The 23395-nt window shown below is 32.8% G+C and overlaps 1 protein-coding gene across 3 annotated transcripts; it reads left to right on the top strand.

Moving 5' to 3' along the window:
• The first annotated feature begins 19 nt into the window (after positions 1–19).
• Positions 20–21568, top strand: LOC135140474 (putative fatty acyl-CoA reductase CG5065). Of its 3 annotated transcripts, none has more exons than XM_064071045.1 (7): positions 20–125; positions 11717–12179; positions 19587–19830; positions 20353–20455; positions 20500–20932; positions 20980–21249; positions 21296–21568. In XM_064071045.1, exons 2-7 carry the CDS (start codon positions 11743–11745, stop codon positions 21372–21374), a joined length of 1566 nt encoding a protein of 521 aa, XP_063927115.1. In that variant the 5' UTR covers positions 20–125; positions 11717–11742; the 3' UTR covers positions 21375–21568. The 3 variants fall into 3 exon arrangements, with proteins under 3 accessions (XP_063927115.1, XP_063927117.1, XP_063927116.1); XM_064071047.1 differs by lacking the exon at positions 20–125 and adding an exon at positions 289–477; XM_064071046.1 differs by lacking the exon at positions 20–125 and adding an exon at positions 10862–11001.
• The last annotated feature ends 1827 nt before the right edge of the window (positions 21569–23395 follow it).

Raw genomic sequence — 23395 nt, 5'->3', positions numbered from 1 at the left:
CGCCGTTTCCGCAAAGTGGGGCAGACGGTCCGAGTCAGTTCGGTCCGGGCTTGGAGACGGTTCGCAGTGAATCCGAAAAATGACGCGCTAGTGTTGGAAAAGTGAGTTCGACGATTAAGATCCAGGTAAGGCGGAAAGTGGAGCGGATGGGGCGGTTTGGGCCGAAAGGGCGGTAGGTCGGGGTATCGGGGTCCTCGCGGAAAAAATGGCCTGGTGACCCAGATCTGGGCGCGCGGAGAAAGCGGAAAAATGAGATCGTCTTTGCATTGTGACGGAGACGCGCGGTCTGAATTTGACGGGTTTGGCGAGAATTTTCGGGTCGTTGGGCTGGTGGTGTTCGGGAATTGGTGACCTTAATTGAGGCACAACGGAGTGATAATCGGGTGTTATGTAAGTCTAATTACAAGAGTGTCTGGTGGTCGAAGAAAAGCGGTCTAATTGGTGGGTTCAAAGTCTGCTGTTTTGATCAGGTTGAATGTAAGTGTTGTGGCCCAGATTTTGGTCGGGAGGAATGGGTGGCGTATTGTTGGAGATATCGGTGTGCGGTAAAAGCAAATTTGTTATGTGGTGATTAATACAAGTTTGAAATAATTAAATGTTGGTTTCACACTTTTTTTGAAGACTCGACTTACTTTTTTTTAAATAATAAAATCATCATAACCCGTTCCACCAGATACTTAAAAAAGAAATCAATGAAGTACGGTAAAAATTACCTTGTTAATTGGTGGCTAAATCAAAGTTAAAAAATATGCACACCTTCAATTTTTCTTTTTTTCAAAAACCGAAGCATTTACATAATAAATTCTGAATCATGAAATGTAAAATTTTTTAATCCTGGACTTTGTGTTACAAAAATTGGAATCACGTAAGTAATTAGCACTAGAAATCCCTAAAGTCCTAAAATTCTGACTCCTCAAATTTTTAAATTCTGGAATTTGATATTCTAAAACCTGGAATTACGTAAGGCGAAATCTACAATCCTGTAGACCTAAGATGTGAAATCTGAAATCCATAATGCTAGTTATCAGTCCTGAGATTTTTAAACTTGAAATCGGCAATCGACATCCCTAAAATCCTGAAATTCCGAATCCTGAAATCCCAGATTCCCAAATTTTGAACTTTTAAATCTAAAACCTGGAATTACGTAAGCCGAAATGCACAATCCTAATCCTCAAAACACAAACTGTCAATTTCGGAATCCAGAATACTGAAATCCTAAAATCCTGAATTTATAACTCCTGGTATTTTCAATACTGAAAACTGCAGTCGAGATCCCAAAACTTTTGAAATTCTGTATCCTGAAATCTCAAATTCTTAAATACTGGACTTTGACATTCAGAAACCTGGAATTACGTAACCCGAAACCTAAAGCTATAAATCCTGAAATTCAGAACACTAAATTCCTGAAATTCCCACGTTTTGGATCCAAATATTTTTAATACAGAAATCCACAGACGAAATCCCTAGAATCCTGAAATTCTGAATCAAGAAATCTCAAATTTTTAAATCCTGGATTTTGGGCTTCAAAAATTGGAATCAGGTTAAGTATGACAAAATCCACAATCCTCATTATTTATCATGATATTTTTAATTTTGCAATTCACAATAGAAATCCCTAAACTCTTAAAATTCAGAATCCTGGGACCTCAAATTTTTTAAATTCTGGAATTTGATATTTTAAAACCTCGAATTACATAAGCCGAAATCTACAATCCTGTAGGTCTAAGATGTGAATCCGGAAATCCAGAATACTACTAAAATCCTCAGTTATCAGTCCTGAGATTTTTAAAATTGAAATCGGTAGTCGAGATCCCTAATCTCCTGAAATTCTGAATCCTGAAATCCCAAATTCTCAAATCTTGGACTTTTAAATTTTAAAACCTGGAATTATGTAAGCCGAAATGCACAATCCTGATCCTTCAAACATAAACTGTCAATCTCGGAATCCAGAATACTAAAATCATAAAATCTTCAAGTTATAGATCTTGACACTTTTAATATTGCAATCGCAATAGTGATCCCTAAAATTCAGAAATTCTGAACACTGAAAACACAAATTCTTAAGTCCTGAACTTTGTCATTCTAAAATCAGGAATTACGTAAGCCAAAATCGACAACCCTGAAAATCTAAAGTGTGAATCCTGAAATACAGAATACTGAAATTCTAAAATCCTGAATTTATAATTCTTGATATTATCAATACCGAAAACCGCAGTCGAGATCCAAAAAATCATGAAATTTTGAATCCTGAAATCTCAAATTCTTAAACACTGGACTTTGACATTCAAAAACCTAGAATTACATAACCCGAAACCCACAATCCTGAAAACCTAAAGCTGTGAATCCTGAAATTCTCACGTTTTGGATCCAACTATTTTTAATACAGAAATCCACAGACGAAATCCCTAGAATCCTGAAATTCTGAATCAAGAAATCTCAAATTTTTTAATCCTGGACTTTGTGTTTCAAAAATTGGAATCACGTTAGTAAGGCAAAATCCACAATCCTGGAATCCTCAAGTTACGTATCCTGATATTTTTAATCTTGCAATTGGCAATAGAAATCCCTAAAGTCCTAAAATTCTAACTACTGAGACCTCAAATTTTTTAATTCTGGAATTTGGTATTTTAAAACCTGGAATTACGTAAGCCGAAATCTACAATCCTGTAGACTTAAGATGTGAATCCTGAAATCCAGAATACTCAAGTGCTAAAACCTCAGTTATCAGTCCTGAGATTTTTAAAATTGAGATCCTTAAAATCCTGAAATTCTGAATCCCGAAATCCCAAATTCTCGAATCTTGGACTTTTAAATTTTAAAACCTGGAATTACGTAAGCCGAAATGCACAATCCTAATCTTTCAAACAAAAACTGTCAATCTCGTAATCCAGAATACTAAAATCCTAAAATTTTCAAGTTATAGATCTTGACACTTTTAATATTGCAATTCGCAATAGAGATCCATAAAATTCAGAAATTCTGAACACTGAAATTACATTTTCTTAAGTCCTGAACTTTGTCATTCTAAAATCTGAAATTACGTAAGCCAAAATCGACAACCTGAAAACATAAAGTGTAAATCCTGAAAACCAGAATAGTAAAATCCTAAAATCCTGAATTTATAACGCCTGATATTTTCAAAACTGAAAACCGCAGTCGAGATCCCAAAAATCTTGAAATTCTGAATCCTGGAATCTCAAATTCTTAAATACTGGACTTTGACATTCAAAAACCTGAAATTACATAGTTCGAAAACCACAATCCTGAAAACCTAAAGCTGTGAATCCTGAAATTCAGAACACTAAAATCCTGAAATCCTCACGTTTTGGATCCGAATATTTTTAATACAGAAATCCACAGACGAAATTCTTTGAATCCTGAAATTCTGAATCAAGAAATTTCAAATTTTTAATCCTGGACTTTGTGTTTCAAAAATCGGAATCACGTTAAGTAAGGCAAAATCCATAATCCTGAAATCCTTAAGTTATGTATCCTGATTTTTTAATCTTGAAATTCGCACTAGAAATCCCTAAACTTCTAAAATATTGAATCCTGAAACTTCAATTTTTTTAATTCTGGAATTTGATATTTTAAAACCTGGAATTACGTATGTAGAAATCTACAATCCTGAAGACCTAAGATGTAAATCCTGAAATCCAGGTTACTAAAGTGCTAAAATCCTCAGTTATCAGTCCTGAGATTCCTAAAATCCTGAAATTCTGAATCCTGAAATCCCAAATTCTCAAATCTTGGACTTTTAAATTCTAAAACCTGGAATTACGTAAGCCGAAATGCACAATCCTGATCATTAAAACAAAAACTGTCAATCTCGGAATCCAGAATACTAAAATCCTAAAATCTTAAAGTTATAGATCTTGACACCTTTAATATGGCAATTCGCAATAGAGATCCCTAAACTTCAGAAATTCTCAACCCTGAAATCACAACTTCTTAAGTTCTGAACATTGTCATTCTAAAATCAGGAATTACGTAAGCCAAAATCGACAACCCTGAAAATCTAAAGTGTGAATCCTGAAATACAGAATACGGAAATCCTAAAATCCTGAATGTATAACTCCTGATATTTTCAGTTCTGAAAACCGCAGTCGAGATCCAAAAATCTTGAAATTCTGAATCCTGAAATCTCAGATTCTTAAATACTGGACTGTGACATTCAAAAACCTGGAATTACATAATCCGCAACCCACAATCCTGAAAACCTAAAGCTGTGAATCCTGAAATTCAGAACATTAAAATCCTAAAATTCTCAAGTTTTGGATTCAAATATTTTTAATACAGAAATCCACAGACGAAATCCCTAGAATCCTGAAATTCTGAATTAAGAAATCTCAAATTTTTTAATCCTGGACTTTGTGTTTCAAAAATCGGAATCACTTTAAGTATGGCAAAATCCACAATCCTGAAATCCTCAAGTTATGTATCCTGATATTTTTAATCTTGAAATTCGCACTAGAAATCCCTAAACTCCTAAAATTCTGAATCCTGAGACCTCAAATTTTTTAATTCTGGAATTTGATATTTTAAAACCTGGAATTACGTAAGCCGAAATCTACAATCCTGTAGACTTAAGATGTGAATCCTGAAATCCAGAATACTCAAGTGTTAAAACCTCAGTTATCAGTCCTGAGATTTTTAAAATTGAAATCGGTAGTCGAGATCAATAAAATCCCGAAATTCTGAATCCTGAAATCCCAGATTCTCAAATCTTGGACTTTGAAATTTTAAAACCTGGAATTACGTAAGCCGAAATGCACAATCCTAATCCTTAAAACTAAAACTGTCAATCTCGGAATCCAGAATACTAAAATCCTAAAATCTTCAAGTTATAGATCCTGACACTTTTAATATTGCAATTCGCAATAGAGATCCCTAAAATTCAGAAATTCTGAACACTGAAATCGCAAATTCATAAGTCCTGAAATTTGTCAGTCTAAAATCTGGAATTACGTAAGCCAAAATCGACAACCCTGAAAATCTAAATTGTGAATTCTGAAATACAGAATACTAAAATCCTAAAATCCTGAAATTATAACTCATGGTATTTTCAGTACTGAAAACCGCAGTCGAGATCCCAAAAATCTTGAAATTCTGAATCCTGGAATCTCAAATTCTTAAATACTGGACTTTGACATTCAAAAACCTGAAATTACATAACCCGAAACCCACAATCCTGAAAACCTAAAGCTGTGAATTTTGAAATTCAGAACACTAAAATCCCGAAATTCTCACGTTTTGGATCCAAATATTTTTAATACAGAAATCCACAGACGAAAACCCTAGAATCCTGAAATTCTGAATCAACAAATCTCAAATATTTAAATCCTGGATTCACAATCTTGAAATCCTTAAGTTATGTATCCTGATTTTTTAATCTTGAAATTCGCACTAGAAATCCCTAAACTCCTAAAATATTGAATCCTGAAACTTCAATTTTTTTAATTCTGGAATTTGATATTTTAACACCTGGAATTACGTTTGTAGAAATCTACAATCCTGAAGACCTAAGATGTAAATCCTGAAATCCAGGTTACTAAAGTGATAAAATCCTCAGTTATCAGTCCTGAGATTTTTAAAATTGAAATCGGTAATCGAGATTCCTAAAATCCTGAAATTGTGAATGCTGAAGTCCCAAATTCTCAAATCTTGGACTTTGAAATTCTAAAACCTGGAATTACGTAAGCCGAAATGCACAATCCTAATCCTTCAAACATGAACTGTCAATATCGGAATCCAGAATCCTAAAATCCTAAAATCCTCAAGCTATAGATCTTGACACCTTTAATATGGCAATTCGCAACAGAGATCCCTAAAATTCAGAAATTCTGAACACTGAAAGCACAATTTCTTAAGTCCTGAACTTTGTCATTCTAAAATCTGGAATTACGTAAGCCAAAATCTATAACCCTGAAAATCTAAAGTGTGAATCCTGAAATACAGAATACTGAAATCCTAAAATCCTGAATTTATAATTCCTGATATTATCAATACCGAAAACTGCAGTCGAGATCCCAAAAATCTTGAAATTCTGAATCCTGGAATCTCAAATTCTTAAATACTGGTCTTTGATATTCAAAATCCTGGAGTTACATAACCCGAAACCAACAATCCTGAAAACCTAAAACTGTGAATTCTGAAATTCAGAACAGAAAAATCCTGAAATTCTCACGTTTTGGATTCATATATTTTTAATACAGAAATCCACAGACGAAATCCCTAGAATCCCGAAACTCTGAATCAAGAAATCTCAAATTTTTTAATCCAGGACTTTGTGTTTCAAAAAGTTGGAATCACGTAAGTAAGGCAAAATCCACAATCCTGGAATCCTCAAGTTACGTATCCTGATATTTTTAATTTTGCAATTGGCAATTGAAATCCCTAAAGTCCTAAAATTCTGAATCCTGAGAACTCAAATTTTTTAATTCTGGAATTTGATATTTTAAAACCTGGAATTACGTAAGCCGAAATCTACAATCCTGTAGACTTAAGATGAGAATCCTGAAATCCAGAATACTCAAGTGCTAAAACCTCAGTTATCAGTCCTGTGATTTTTAAAATTGAGATCCTTAAAATCCTGAAATTCTGAATCCCGAAATCCCAAATTCTCAAATCTTGGACTTTTAAATTTTAAAACCTGGAATTACGTAAGCCGAAATGCACAATCCTAATCTTTCAAACAAAAACTGTCAATCTCGTAATCCAGAATACTAGAATCCTAAAATTTTCAAGTTATAAATCTCGACACTTTTAATATTGCAATTCGCAACAGAGATCCCTAAATTTCATAAATTCTGAACATTGAAATCACAGATTCTTAAGTCCTAAACTTTGTCATTCTAAAATCTGGAATTGCGTAAGCCAAAATCGACAACCCTGAAAATCTAAAGTGTGAATCCTGAAATACAGAATACTAAAATCCTAAAATCCTGAATTTATAACTCCTGATATTTTCAATAATGAAAACCGCAGTCGACATCCCAAAAATCTTGAAACTCTGAATCCTGAAATCCTAAATTCTTAAATACTGAACTTTGACATTCAAAAACCTGGAATTATATAACCCAAAACCCACAATCCTGAAAACCTAAAGCTGTGAATCCTGAAATTCAGAAAACTAAAATCCTGAAATCCTCACGTTTTGGATCCAAATATTTTTAATACAGAAATCCACAGACGAAATTCCTAGAATCCTGAAATTCTGAATCAAGAAATCTCAAAGTTTTAAATCCTGGACTTTGGGCTTCAAAAATTGGAATCACGTTAAGTATTGCAAAATCCACAATCCTGAAATCCTCAAGTTATGTATCCTGACATTTTTAGTCTTGAAATTCGCACTAGAAATCCCTAAAGTCCTAAAATTCTGAATCCTGAGACCTCAAATTTTGAAATTCCGAAATTTGATATTTTAAAACCTGGAAATACGTAAGCCGAAATGCACAATCCTAATCCTTAAAACAAAAACTGTCAATCTCGGAATCCAGAATACTAAAATCCTAAAATTTTCAAGTTATAGACCTTCACACTTTTAATATTGCAATTCGCAGTAGAGATCCCTAAAATTCAGAAATTCTGAACACTGAAATCACAAATTCTTAGGTCCTGAACTTTGTCATTCTAAAATCTCGAATTACGTAAGCCGAAATTGACAACCCTGAAAATCTAAAATGTGAATCCTGAAATCCAGAATATTAAAATCCTAAAATCCTAAACTTATAACTTCTGAGATTTTCAATACTGAAAACCGCAGTCGAGATCCCAAAAATCTTAAAATTCTGAAAACTGAAATCTCAAATTCTTAAATACTGGACTTTGACATTCAAAAACCTGGAATTACATAATCCGAAACCCACAATCCTGAAAACCTGAAGCTGTGAATCCTAAAATTCAGAACACTAAAATCCTTGAAATTCTCACGTTTTGGATCCAAATATTTTTAATACAGAAATCGACAGACGAAATCCCTAGAATCCTGAAATTTTGAATTAAGAAATCTCAAATTTTTACATCCTGAACTTTGTGTTTCAAAAATCGGAATCACATTAAGTATGGCAAAATCCACAGTCCTGAAATCCTCAAGTTATGTATCCTGAGATTTTTAATCTTGAAATTCGCACTAGAAATCCCTAAACTCCTAAAATTCTGAATCCTGAGACGTCAAATTTTTAAATTCTGGAATTTGATATTTTAAAACCTGGAATTACGTAAGCCGAAATCTACAATCCTGAAGACCTAAGATGTGAATCCTGAAATCCAGGTTACTTAAGTGCTAAAACCTCAGTTATCAGTCCTGAGATTTTTGAAATTGAGATCCTTAAAATCCTGAAATCTCAAATCTTGGACTTTCAAATTATAAAACCTGGAATTACGTAAGCCGAAATGCACAATCCTAATCCTTAAAACATAAACTGTCAATCTCGGAACATTCTAAAACCTGAAATTAGGTAACCAAAAATTCGCAGAAACCTAAAATAATGAATTCGGAAATTCCAAAATTCGAAACCTATACATTAAATCTTAAAGTCATTAATTCTGAAATTTACCGTTCCTAATTATCCATTCAAAAGCTTCAGTTAAAATTTCAGAAGCTAAAACCCTGAAACTGAAATTAACGCATTCTTTCTATAAGTAAAACACATAACGGTATTAACTTGCGATAAAAACCAAATTTGTTATTTGGTTGTTAATACAAAATTACAAGTAAATCAGAAATTCAAAAATTAAAGAAAGATCCGTCGAAAATCTTTCACAACGTAGTTCTCAATAACAATATTAACGTGCGATGAAAACCAAATTTTTTATTTGGTTATTAATACAAAATTAAAAGTAAAAACGGCCTTTAAAAATTTTTCAAAAACAATTCGTCAAAAATCGTTTTACAGCATTCTTATTAGTAAAGATATCTACGTGCGATAAAGACCAAATTTTTTATTTGTAATTGAAACAAGTTTGAAACTAAATGCCAGCTTCACACTTATCTTGAACAAACTCAAGTCGATTTTTTTTAACAATACAATAAATAATCATCATAACCCGTCCTACCACACTCTTAAAATAGAAGTAAATGACGTACGATAAAAATTAACTTGCTAATTGGCGGCTAATTTAAAATTAAAATAACATGTAGACCTTCAATTTTTCTTTTTATGAAAAACCTAAGTACATATTAATTCTTAGGAAAAATATCGACGTGCAATGAAAACCAAATTTGTTGCTTTGTTATTAATACAAAATTAAAAGTAAATATGATTTTTCAAAAACTAAAAGAGAATTCGGCAAAAATTGTACTTATTCATAAGATCTTCCAAATTTTTTTAAAAATAAGAAAATTTCATCAAATCTGACACCCAATAAAACACAGTTTTACACACATCTCACACTTTATATACAGATTATCGCTTAAATACAGTTTACACAAAAATGCATTTACAAAGAATAATAAAATGTAAAGACGCTAATTTTCTACAAAAAAATTCCTTTTGTAATAAATTATACTAGAGATAAAAGTGCATAAAATTACAATACAGATTATGTCACTCTTATCACACTCTTATTAACCTTTTATAACCAACAGCTGTATAAATACATAATTTTATATCCACCACAAACACCAAAAGAACGATAAAAGTTTTTATTAAAACTTTTATTTAGGTGTTCGCAGCTTGTAGAACAAAAAATGCGGGTTTCTTGTTTACGTGTACTTGCCAGATAACTAAAACTAAAATTTACTGTATACTTACTCAAACAAATACCCTCAGCTTGTACTAATCAATCACAACATTACTTTAAGTGCACTGACACAACAAATTACTTAACCAAAACCTTGTTTAATTATCGAAAACAAAACACTTATTTTCAACTTCGCACCTCCAAAACTTAGTTTACAACATTTCTAGGTTTGTAGTTCAAGCGGCAAAAATTTTTTAGTACGAGAAAAAAATTCAGACCGAACGATAAAAAACCACACCACTTTCAACAATTTCATTAAAATTTCTACCTGGAATTAAGGTGGGTAATTGGCGACGATCAATGCACAATCATCACAATTGCATTAATGCACTAGTCGGAACATGGTACTTTCTCGGGTTCAGTGCATCTTAAAAATGCACTTTTACTGCCTAGAGAATGCAGTTTCGAAGAAATAACAACGTCTTACGTGGGTTTTAATTCGTCCTCCTGGTATGTAAATCCAAGGATGAAATTATTTACGCAGTTTTTTTACTCTGATCCAACGTGTTTAAAGTTAAGTCGTTTTAACAAAAAAAAACAACCAAATCCGTCTTACGTAAATAAAAATTCCGCTGCTACAATTATTAGTTCATAAAAAATGACGTAGACTTTGTTCTCTGTCCCGAAAGTGTAAAGACACTTGTCAGTTTTTGTTGCTTAAATTACTAAAACTAAGCGTTTTTTAATCGTTGCTATAAAAAGTAAAATTTTTCGGTAACACAATTTTCAATTGACGTAATAATTACTAAGTAGTTGAATCCGCTTACTGATCGTCGCTCACATGGCACTCCGATCTACCTTGGTCTGAGTTCCGGCCCACAAACTGTTAGTGTCATTAACAAGTTCACAGACTCTAATTTTACGGTTCCGTTTTCGAACTTGCTCCAAATTTTACAGAGCGTTTCCACATTTATGAATACTTATTCAGCGTGTAAAAACATTCGTCAATTAACACCAACTCCATTTAATTATTTTTTCTTCCACCGAATCCGCCTTTCAGGAACCAGACGTCAACCGTAATCCCCATTCAAACACTTCTCGAAAATCGCTGCCGTGACGTCACTAGCGACTTAAGCCGGCTAAGCATTTAAGTCCACTTACGCCTTATCGCTCCGCGAAGCGACGAAGACGGCGCGCTTTTCGACAGAGACGCAGCCAGACCGCCTGGTCAAGTGGGGGTGGTTTATCACAGCTGCCTCAGTTTAAAATCAGAGGAAGTACACAGTGGCTCGATAGTGATCATTGTCCACCAAATCGGTAAGTCTGGCGAACAAGTGTGTTTAACTGGCCGTAAAGCGCGGAATTCGTAAACAAATTAACAGGCGTTTCGTGGAAAGCGACCGGGGTGCAAGTGCAGTTCGTGCCGCTGGGAATCACGTTTACATAATTGAAAAGTGGATCGATTTGGCGGCTGTTGGGGGACGAAAAAGTCGATTCGTCATGGGGGATGGACACGAATTCGGCCACAAAAACGCGTCTTCGGAAAATAAAAATCAAATTCGACAAGTTCGACAAGGGTTTTCGGGCGGCGTCGCGCTCGTCGCTGAATGCTACAGTCAAAAAGCGAAACGAAAACTGAGCCGAATTTTAACCAAAATCGAATTTTTCAAAGTCAGCATAACGACAAAATCTGAATTTAAATCTGATTATTCAACACAACAAACAGCGATTTACTTTTAAAGATAACGTGACACCAGAGATAATTATAAGTCAAGGTCGACTTCAGCCAATTTTGGCTGCTTTCACGAACTTGAACTGCGAAATTTTTGAATAGTCGGATTATTTTCCACCCTTGCCACCACAAAAAAATCAATCACCAACACACTTTTCCTAATTGAATCAATACCCAAACTTACACTAAACCCACACACCGAATCCCACACCAACAACAATAATAATAAGAATGACAGTAATAAGAACAATACAAACACAACACCTTACCCCTTATTAAATTTATATTATATTTTTCCAGGACCAAAATTAGCAAAAAAAATTAAAATGGGTGTACCGAAGCTCCAGCAACGTCTCTACACCCTCAACTCCGACCACCCTCTTAATAACAACTACGTCCACAACAGCCAGCTGACGTCCACCAGCATTTCCGGGTTCTACAAGAACGCTACCGTGTTCATCACCGGAGCCACCGGATTCGTGGGGAAAGCGCTGGTGGAGAAGCTGCTGCGGTCGTGCGAGGATGTGGAGGTGCTTTATTTGCTGATGCGGCCCAAGCGGGGGATGGGGATCGAGCAGAGGGTGAAGGAGCTGCTGAAGAATCCGGTTTTTAACCGGATTAGGGATAAAAACCCGGATGCGTTTAGCAAGGTCAAGGCGGTGGCGGGGGATGTGGCGGCGCCGAATTTGGGGCTGGCGGACGCCGATCGGAGCAAGCTGGTGGAGCAAGTGAATGTGGTGTTTCACTCGGCGGCTACTGTCAAGTGAGTAGGGGTGTGACTGTCATTCTTAATTTTCTGTCATTCTCAAAAAATTTGTTTTTATTTTTTTTAGAAATTTTTGGGTTCTCTGTTTTGTAAACTTATACGGAAATTTTAGAAAAAAAAGTATTTATTGTTATAGGAATTTATTTCAAATGTTGCAGACTCTGGAAAACTCGTGAAATTGACGATTTTTGGAATAAAAAGACAAATTTATGCAGAATATCATTTTGAAAATTTTCTGACACGAATTTTTAATTTTTGGTCTTTCTCAAATTTTGACCCGAATGCTTCAATTATTTGCTGTTCTTTACATTGCATGAGGACTCAGAATCGATTTAGAATAAACATAACTTAAAAAACGGTCATTGTAGTATTTTTTTTTATTTTCGACGTCTAACTTTTGTAGAGTTCTAGGAAAATTTTATAAAAAAGAAATCGTTCAGTTTTCCAAGAATCTGCTTTAAATATTACAGTTCGTTATACAAAGAAATTCTTCAATTTGACGATTTTGGGAATAAAATGACAAATGCAGAATATAATTTTGAAAATTTTTACTCGAATTTTTAATTTTTGATCTTTCTCAAATTTTGACCCGAATATTTCAATTACCTACTGTTCCTTACATTGCATGAGGACTCAGAATCGATTTACAACTAACATAATTTAAAAAACGTAATTGTTGTATTTTTTTAATTTTTGAGTTCTAACTTTTGTAGTTCTAAGGAAATTTTGTAAAAAAAAGAAATTGTTCAGTTTTCCGAGAATCTGCTTTGAATATTACAGTCCGTTATGCAAAGAAATTCTTAAATTTGACGATTTTGGGAATAAAATGACAATTCCAGAATATAATTTTGAAAATTTTTGATACGAATTTTTAATTTTTGATCTTTCTCAAATTTTGACCCGAATATTTCAATTATTTACTGTTCCTTACATTACATGAGGACCCAGAATCGATTTAGAACTAATATAATTTAAAAAACGTAATTGTTGTATTTTTTCAATTTTTCAGTTCTAACTTTTGTAGAGTTCTAAGAAAATTTTGTAAAAAAAAAGAAATTGTTCAGTTTTCCAAGAATCTGTTTTAAATATTACAGTCCGTTATACAAAGAAATTCTTAAATTTGACGATTTTGGGAATAAAATGACAATTATAGAATATAATTTTGAAAATTTTTGACACAAATTTTTAATTTTTGATCTTTCTCAAATTTTGACCAGAATATTTCAACTATTTACTGTTCCTTACATTGCATGAGGACCCAGAATCGATTTAGAACTAACATAATTTAAAAAACGTAATTGTTGTATTTTTTTAATTTTTGAGTTCTAACTTTTGTAGAGTTCTAAGGAAATTTTGAAAAAAAAAGAAATTGTTCAGTTTTCCTAGAATCTGCTTTGAATATTACAGTCCGTTATACAAAGAAATTCTTAAATTTGACGATTTTGGGAATAAAATGACAATTCCAGAATATAATTTTGAAAATTTTTGACACAAATTTTTAATTTTTGATCTTCTCAAATTTTGACCAGAATATTTCAACTATTTACTGTTCCTTACATTGCATGAGGACCCAGAATCGATTTAGAACTAACATAATTTAAAAAACGTAATTGTTGTATTTTTTTTAATTTTTGAGTTCTAACTTTTGTAGAGTTCGAAGAAAATTTTGTAAAAAAAGAAATTGTTCAGTTTTCCAAGAATCTGCTTTGAATGTTACAGTCCGTTATACAAAAAAATTCTTAAATTTGACGATTTTGGGAATAAAATAACAATTCCAGAATATATTTTTGAAAATTTTTGACACGAATTTTTAATTTTTTATCTTTCTCAAATTTTGACCAGAATATTTCAACTATTTACTGTTCCTTACATTGCATGAGGACCCAGAATCAATTTAGAACTAACATAATTTAAAAAACGTAAATGTTGTATTTTTTTTAATTTTTGAGTTCTAACTTCTGTAGAGTTCTAGGGAAATTTTGTAAAAAAAAGAAATCGTTCAGTTTTCCAAGAATCTGCTGTAAATATTACAATCCGTTATACAAAGAAATTCTTAAATTTGACGATTTTGGGAATAAAATGACAATTCCCGAATATATTTTTGAAAATTTTTGACACGAATTTTTAATTTTTGATCTTTCTCAAATTTTGACCAGAATATTTCAACTATTTACTGTTCCTTACATTGCATGAGGACCCAGAATCGATTTAGAACTAACATAATTTAAAAAACGTAATTGTTGTATTTTTTTTAATTTTTGAGTTCTAACTTTTGTAGAGTTCTAAGAAAATTTTGTAAAATAAAGAAATTGTTCAGTTTTCCAAGAATCTGCTTTGAATATTACAGTCCGTTATAGACAGAAATTCTTAAATTTGACGATTTTGGGAATAAAATGACAATTATAGAATATAATTTTGAAAATTTTTGACAATAATTTTTAATTTTTGATGTTTCTCAAATTTTGACCAGAATATCTCAACTATCTACTGTTCCTTACATTGCATGAGGACCCAGAATCGATTTAGAACTAACATAATTTAAAAATCGTAATTGTTGTATTTTTTTAATTTTTGAGTTCTAACTTTTGTAGAGTTCTAAGAAAATTTTGTAAAAAAAAGAAATTGTTCAGTTTTCCAAGAATCTGCTTTGAATATTACAGTCCGTTATACAAAGCAATTCTTAAATTTGACAATTTTGGGAATAAAATGACAATTACAGAATATAATTTTGAAAATTTTTGACACAATTTTTTAATTTTTGACCTTTCTCAAATTTTGACCAGACTTATTTCAACTATTTACTGTTCCTTACATTGCATGAGGACCCAGAATCGATTTAGAACTAACATAATTTAAAAAACTTAATTGATGTTTTTTTAAATTTTGAGTTCTAACTTTTGTAGAGTTCTAAGAAAATTTTGTAAAAAAAAAAATTGTTCAGTTTTCCAAGAATCTGTTTTGAATATTACAGTCCGTTATACAAAGAAATTCTTAAATTTGACAATTTTGGGAATAAAATGACAATTACAGAATATAATTTTGAAAATTTTTGACACGAATTTTTAATTTTTGTTCCTCTCAAATTTTGACCAGAATATTTCAACTGTTTACTGCTCCTTACATTGCATGAGGACCCAGAATCGATTTAGAACTAACATAATTTAAAAAACGTCATTGTTGTATTATTTTTTTATTTTGGACTTCTAACTTTTGTAAAGTTCTTGGGAAATTTTGTAAAAAAGAAATCGTTCAATTTTCCAAAAATTGCAGTCCATCATACAAAGAAATTCTTAAATTTGAGGATTTTGGGAATAAAATGACAAATGCAGAATATAATTTTGAAAATTTTTTGACACAAATTTTTAATTTTTGATCTTTCTCAAATTTTTACCCGAATATTTCAATTATTTACTGTTCCTTACGTTGCATGAGGACCCAGAATCGATTTAGAACAAACATAATTTAAAAAACGTCATTGTTGTTTTTTTTTAATTTTGGACTTCTCGGGAAATTTTGTAAAAAAAAGAAATTGTGCAGTTTTCCAATAATCTGCTTTAAATATTACAGTCCGTCATACAAAGAAATTCTTAAATTTGACGATTTTGGGAATAAAATGACAAATGCAGAATATAATTTTGAAAATTTTTTGACACGAATTTTTAATTTTTGATCTTTCTGAAATTTTGACCCGAACAAACATAATTTTAAAAAACGTCATTGTTGTATTTTTTATTTTTTGACTTCTAAGTTGTCTACAGTTTTGACGAAATTTTGTAAAAAAAATACGCTTGTCTCAATTTAATTTAAATATTTCACTTACTGGAACAAAGAAACTCTTAAATTTGATGATTTTCAACAGAAATAACAAATATTGAAGTTAATTTTGAAAATTTCCTGAAATAAATACAATTTTTGAAATTTTTATCATTCTCAAAATTATATTTCAAATTGTTCTATTATTTTACTGCTACTTTAGACTCAAAGTCAACTCACAAAAAACATATTTGAAATATATCAGTTTTTGATAATGCTGGACATATATTTCAGAAATTTTGATCTTCTGTATTTATATACTTGTACGGAAATTTTGAAAAAAAAAATTATTTTACACTTGTCCGGATTTACATTGTTGCAATCGCTGGATTATATAATTGACGATTTTCAATATAAAAAACAAATGAAAAAGTTAATTTTGACAATTTTCTGATATAAAAACAGGTTTTCAATTTTCTGTCATTTTTTAAATTTTTTTCTCGAATTTGTACCAAATATTTTATTGTAGCTTACACCATGAGGGACTTACAGACAATTCGTAATAAAGAGTTTGAAATATGTCAGTTATTAAAAGTGTTGGACACATTTTTCAGAAATTTTGAGTTTAAATATTTCATTTACTACTGAAATTTTGAAAAAAATAAATAGATTTTTGTTTTACACTCGTCTGAATTTACTTCAAGTATATCAGTTACTGGAACAAAAAAACTCGTAAATTTGACCATTTTCAACACAAAGAACAAATATTGAAGTTAATTTTGACAATTTCCTGAAATAAATAGGTACCATTTTTGAAATTTTTATCATTCTCAAAATTTTATCTCAAATTGTTGTAATTATTTTACTGTTGCTTAGGACATGTAGGGACTCAAAGTCAACTCACAAAAAAAATTTTGGAATATATCAATCTTTAATAATGTTGGACATATATTTCAGAAATTTTGAACTTCTATGATTTATGTACTTGTACGGAAATTTTGAAAAAAATATAAATTTTTATTTTACACTTGTCCGAATTTACTTTGAATGTTGTAGTTGCTGGATTATATACTTGACGATTTTCGATATAAAAAACAAATGAAAAAGTTTCTTTTGACAGTTTTCTGATATAAATACAGGTTTTGTATTTTCTGTCATTTTCCAAATTTTTTCTCGAATTGTGCCAAATATTTTACTGTTGCTTACACCATGAGGGACTTACAGACAATTCATAATAAAGACGTTTAAAATATATCAGTTATTAAAAGTGTTGGACACATTTTTCAGAAATTTTGAATTTAAATGTTTCATGTACTACTAAAACCTAAAAAAAAAATAGATTTTTGTTTTACACTCGTCTGAATTTACTTTAAGTATCTCAGTTACTGGAACAAAAAAACTCGTAAATTTGACGATTTTCAACACAAAGAACAAATATCGAAGTTAATTTTGACAATTTCCTGAAATAAATACCATTTTTGAATATTTTATCATTCTCAAAATTTTATCTCAAATTGTTGTAATTATTTTACTGTTGCTTAGGACATGTAGGGACTCAAAGTCAACTCACAAAAAAAATTTTGGAATATATCAATCTTTAATAATGTTGGACATATATTTCAGAAATTTTGAACTTCTATGTCTTATGTAATTGTACGGAAATTTTGAAAAAAATATAAATTTTTATTTTACACTTGTCCGAATTTACTTTGAATGTTGTATTTGCTGAATTATATACTTGACGATTTTCGATATAAAAAACAAATGAAAAAGTTAATTTTGACAATTTTCTGCTATAAATACAGGTTTTTAATTTTCTCTCATTTTCAAAATTTTTTCTCGAATTGTGCCAAATATTTTACTGTTGCTTACACCATGAGGGACTTACAGACAATTCATAATAAAGACGTTTAAAATATATCAGTTATTAAAAGTGTTGGACACATTTTTCAGAAATTTTGAATTTAAATGTTTTGATGTACTACTGAAATTTTGAAAAAAATAAATAGATTTTCGTTTTACACTCGTCTGAATTTACTTTAAGTGTCTCAGTTACTGGAACAAAAAAACTCGTAAATTTGATGATTTTCAACACAACGAAAAGTATTGAAGTTAATTTAGACAATTTCCTGAAATAAATACCATTTTTGAATATTTTATCATTCTCAAAATTTTATCTCAAATTGTTGTAATTATTTTACTGTTGCTTAGGACATGTAGGGACTCAAAGTCAACTCACAAAAAAAATTCTGGAATATATCAATCTTTAATAATGTTGGACATATATTTCAGAAATTTTGAACTTCTATGTTTTATGTAATTGTACGGAAATTTTGAAAAAAATATAAATTTTTATTTTACACTTGTCCGAATTTACTTTGAATGTTGTATTTGCTGAATTATAAACGTAACGATTTTCGATATAAAAAACAAATAAAAAAGTTAATTTTGACAATTTTCTGCTATAAATACAGGTTTTCAATTTTCTCTCATTTTCAAAATTTTTTCTCGAATTGTGCCAAATATTTTACTGTTGCTTACACCATGTAGGGACTTACATACAATTCATAATAAAGACGTTTAAAATATATCAGTTATTAAAAGTGTTGGACACATTTTTCAGAAATTTTGAATTTAAATGTTTCATGTACTACTAAAATTTTTAAAAAAATAAATAGATGTTTGTTTTACACTCGTCTGAATTTACTTTAAGTGTCTCAGTTACTGGAACAAAAAAACTCGTAAATTTGACCATTTTCAACACAAAGAACAAATAAATTTTGAACTTCTATGTTTTATGTAATTGTACGGAAATTTTGAAAAAAATATAAATTTTTATTTTACACTTGTCCGAATTTACTTTGAACATTGTATTTGCTGAATTATAAACGTAACGATTTTCGATATAAAAAACAAATAAAAAAGTTAATTTTGACAATTTTCTGCTATAAATACAGGTTTTCAATTTTCTGTCATTTTCAAAATTTTTTCTCAAATTGTGCCAATTATTTTACTGTTGCTTACACCATGAGGAACTTACAGACAATTCATAATAAAGACGTTTAAAATATATCAGTTATTAAAAGTGTTGGACACATTTTTCAGAAATTTTGAATTTAAATGTTTCATGTACTACTGAAATTTTGAAAAAAATAAATAGATTTTTGTTTTACACTCGTCTGAATTTACTTTAAGTGTCTCAGTTACTGGAACAAAAAAACTCGTAAATTTGAAGATTTTCAACACAAAGAACAAATATTGAAGTTAATTTTGACAATTTCCTGAAATAAATACCATTTTTGAATATTTTATCATTCTCAAAATTTTGTCTCAAATTGTTGTAATTATTTTATTGTTGCTTAGGACATGTAGGGACTCAAAGTCAACTCACAAAGAACATATTTGAAATATATAAATCTTTAATAATGCTGGACATATATTTCAGAAATTTTAAACTTCTATCTTTTATATACTTCAATGGCAAATTAAAAAATATATTTTCCACTTGTCTGAATTTACTTCAAATATTTCAGTTGCTAGAACTTCTAAAGTTGACCATTTTCAATGTAAAAATCACATGTAGGAGTTAGTTTTTTTTTTATTTTATACTCAAAACGCAGCCAAATCAACTCCACCTACTATCTCTTCCAGATTCAACGAAGATTTGAAAAACGCAGTCATCCTCAACACCCTCGGCACCAAGCGAGTCCTCGAACTGTGCGAAGACATGAAACACCTGAAGAGCTTCGTCCACGTCTCCACCGCCTACAGCAACTCCGACAAGCACGTAGTCGAAGAAGTCGTCTACGACCCTCCCCATGACGCCGACGCCGTCATCAGCAGCGTCGACATCCTAACAAACGAAGGCATAGACGTACTAGCCAAGCAAATACTGGTAAGTCCGCCACGAGCACAATGCATCCGGTAACTAGGTCAAACGCTCATTATGTGCAACCTTTCAAATTCGACGGGAAATTAAAACCGTTATTATTCAAAAAAGAAGATATTTGGGTTGTGGAGAAAAAGTCGACACACTTTCTAAGCCGGGGTCTGGAAATGCGGCGTCGAGCAGGTGGTGCGAAGATTTGTAATTGAGGATTCATGTGCATTCTTTATTTTGTTGTACAGTGAAGATGGAAATTTCCCCGTTTTTACATTCACTGTTAATTAGTTTCGGGATTTTCCGCTCAACTACGAAATAAACAAACAGAACATACGGTGGAGAGAGTTCGAGGCGTGCTTGACCACTATTTTTAAGAAATTTTTAATATAGCTTGTCCACGACTTTCTCTCCTAACGCAAGGGGTGTTTTTTGAGACTATCCGTTAATCAACGTGTTAGTTACAAGATTTTTTCGGTGATCCGAAAAAATTGGGTTATGCAACCAAACATACAAGTCATGTGTCATTCTCTACAGGGTAAACACCCCAACACCTACACCCTCACGAAAGCCATGGCCGAGCACCTAGTCCTCAAAAGCTCGTCTCGGATCCCTGCCGCCGTCGTCCGCCCCTCCATCAGTGAGTACCGCCGCCCCTTTCCTTCTTTTGTCACCGCCCCCCAGTTACAGGCGCCTGGAAAGAACCCTACCCCGGCTGGGTGGACAACGTCAGCGGCATCACCGGCATCTTCATGGAGTGCGGCCGCGGCACCATCAAGAGCATCATCTGCGACGACCGCTGCACCATGGACCTCATCCCCGTGGACGTGGTGGTCAACACCCTCATCACCGCCGCCTGGCACACCGCCGCCCACCGCTCCAACACCATGCGCGTGTACAACTGCACCAGTGGCGGCGTCAACCCCATCACGTGGCGCGAGTTCGGTCAGCTCACCCACAAGTACTCGCTGGAGTACCCCAGCAAGTACGTCACGTGGTACCCGGGCTTCACCTACCGGACCAGCCGGGTCATGCACGTGATCTGCGCCCACCTGTTCCACCTGCTGCCGTCGGCCTTCCTCGACGTGTTCCTCTACTGCACGAAGCAGAAGCCGATGTAAGGTGACGTCACGAGTGGGGCGTGCGCTCATTTTTGCGTTTCAGAATGCTGAAAATCAGCAGGAAGTTCTACAGCGCGCTGGACGCGGGCAAGTTCTTCTCGACGAACGAGTGGGACTTCAAGACGTCCACGATGGGGGCGCTGGTGGGAGCCGTGCGGGAGGCGGAGGACGGGAAGAACTTCGACGTGGACATGTCGACGGAGAACGGGTTTAGTTGGAACTTCTACGTCAAGGACTTCATACTAGGAGTCCGGCAGTACGTGCTCAAGGACGACATGAGCAGCTTACCGAGTGCCAAAGTCAAACTCAACAGGTTTGTTTTTCCGAAATTGTAGGACTTTTCTAAATTTCGGTTTTAGGTTGTACTGGTTCCAGAAGGTAACCCAGGCCTTGACGATATACGCCGTGGTCAAACTGGCAGTGCACCAGTACACTTAGGACAATTTAACAAACATACAAATTTACTTTATTTTTCGGATGAAAGAAAATCAAAATGGTTACACGTGGACACAATTTTGGAAATGACAAAAATATCCCTAGACGTAGGATGATAAAATATTCTTTATTTATTTTCATATACATTTGTAGCACTAACAGTTTCTAAATAAAATAAATGGATAAGGTTTATGTTAGTAGAGCGTCTTTCTAAAAACCATCCTCCCGAGTCACTAGTTAACAGATTTTAAATCAAACTTGTGGTTACGTGAAGATTAAGCTTTAGTTGCGTGGTTTCTAAACGTCGTAATTCATTTTGACCAGTTTATGTAACAAAATTTCACCATATTTATCGGATTTTGGTATAGGCAACACACAATTCACTCAGCACGTGCGATGGATTGAAAACTGGTTGTGGGAACTGGGTTTCCTCGACTGAAAATGTTGTTTTCTTGTTCGCCAAGTAGGTTAATCATCTGGAGATTTTCACCTCAAAACGACTTCCTTAGAATCTTAATTATGATTTAATGAGGACTAAAAACGAGTTTTTTGGTGGAAAAATTGTCAGTCTGAAAAGGTCGTACATCATGTTGACTGGAAAATGGGACATTGAATTTTAAATAGAATTTGCCGCTTCCTTAATAGATAATTAAATTTTACAACAAGAAACTCAAAAGATGTTTAAAATGGTCAATTTTTGCAGGAAAGTATCGTTTTTGCATCAGAATTGAGACAGGGCGGGTGGGCGGGGCTTATATTTCGCCATGGTACATTTTTGCAAGGAATTATGGATTTTGCAATTATGGGGCGGAGCCTAATTGCAAATTTTCCACTTTAAACACGTCTTAAGTTTTATGTTGTGAAAAGAACACTACACGTATTAAAACGAAAAGGCAAAATATAAGCCCGCCCACCCGCCCTGTCTCAATTGTGATGATTTTTTTATTCGCCGTGAACCCAGAGGGCGGAGCTTAACTTCAAAATACTTATTTTTTGCAATAAATTAAAACTATATTTTTGAGTATCGGGTTGTTCCAAAAATATTATGTATATTAAGAAATAAAGCCAAAATGTAAACCCCGCCCACCCACCCCATCTCCATTGTGATGATTTTTATATTCTTATAATCGTAAGACACGTTTAAAATGGTAAATTTTTGTAGAGAAATGTGGATCTTGCAATTAAGCCCCGCCTCTCGATTTGACAACGAATGAAAAGTTCATCACACGATACTCAAAAACATGTTATGTATTTTTTATAAAGATAATAAGAAATTTCCACTTAAAAAATCATCAGAATTTAGAAAGGGCGGGTGGGCGGGGCTTACATTTTGCCTTTATGTTCTTATCATACATAGCCATCTTTTCACAAGAAACTTAAAACATGGTTAATGTGATACATTTTCTCAAGGAAATATGGATTTTGCAATTATGGGGCCGAGCCTAATTAAATTAAAAAGAAACTTCAAACATGGTTCTTATAATCCTAAGACACTTTAAAATGGTAAATTTTTGTGCACAAATACGGATCTTACAATTAAGCCCCGCCCCTCGATTTGACAACGAATGAAAAATTCATCACAATTGAGCCTGGGATGGATAAGGGCGGGGCTTAATTTTTGGTTTGCTTTTTTTTTAGTATACATAACATTTTTTGAACAACACGATCAGGGGGAAACATCCTGGTGGCCTGGACCACATCTCGAAGATTTTGTTTTATATATTTTTCTACTGGAAAAATTTCTGGCTGAACACGATACTCAAAAACATGTTTTTTATTTCTTGTAGAGAAATAAGGATTTTCCACTTAAGCTCCGCCCTCTTGGCTCACGACGAATAAAAAAATCATCAGAACTGAGATAGGGCGGGTGGGCGGGGCTTATATTTTGCCTTTATTTTCTTAATATGCATAGCCATCTTTTCACAACAACAAACTTAAAACATAGTTAAAATGGTGCATGTTTTCAAGAAAATATGGATTTTGCAATTATGGGGCGGAGCCTAATTGCAAAATCGATATTTTTT

This window comes from Zophobas morio, unplaced genomic scaffold, assembly GCF_036711695.1.
Source record: "Zophobas morio isolate AGI-343-1 ecotype UQ-CSIRO unplaced genomic scaffold, CSIRO_AGI_Zmor_V1 ptg000040l, whole genome shotgun sequence".
Lineage (NCBI taxonomy): Eukaryota > Metazoa > Arthropoda > Insecta > Coleoptera > Tenebrionidae > Zophobas > Zophobas morio.
The sequence above is the reverse complement of the archived record's forward strand: the minus strand, read 5'-3'. Positions and strand labels throughout refer to the sequence as shown.

Bases quoted from the DNA above. Each gene is read 5' to 3' on its own strand.
- LOC135140474 (XM_064071045.1), top strand. From the start codon at position 11,743: ATGGGTGTACCGAAGCTCCAGCAACGTCTCTACACCCTCAACTCCGAC. The intron at 12,180-19,586 runs GTGAGTAGGGGT...TATCTCTTCCAG, and splicing joins CACTCGGCGGCTACTGTCAA to ATTCAACGAAGATTTGAAAA. The intron at 20,933-20,979 runs GTAAGGTGACGT...TTTGCGTTTCAG, and splicing joins TGCACGAAGCAGAAGCCGAT to AATGCTGAAAATCAGCAGGA.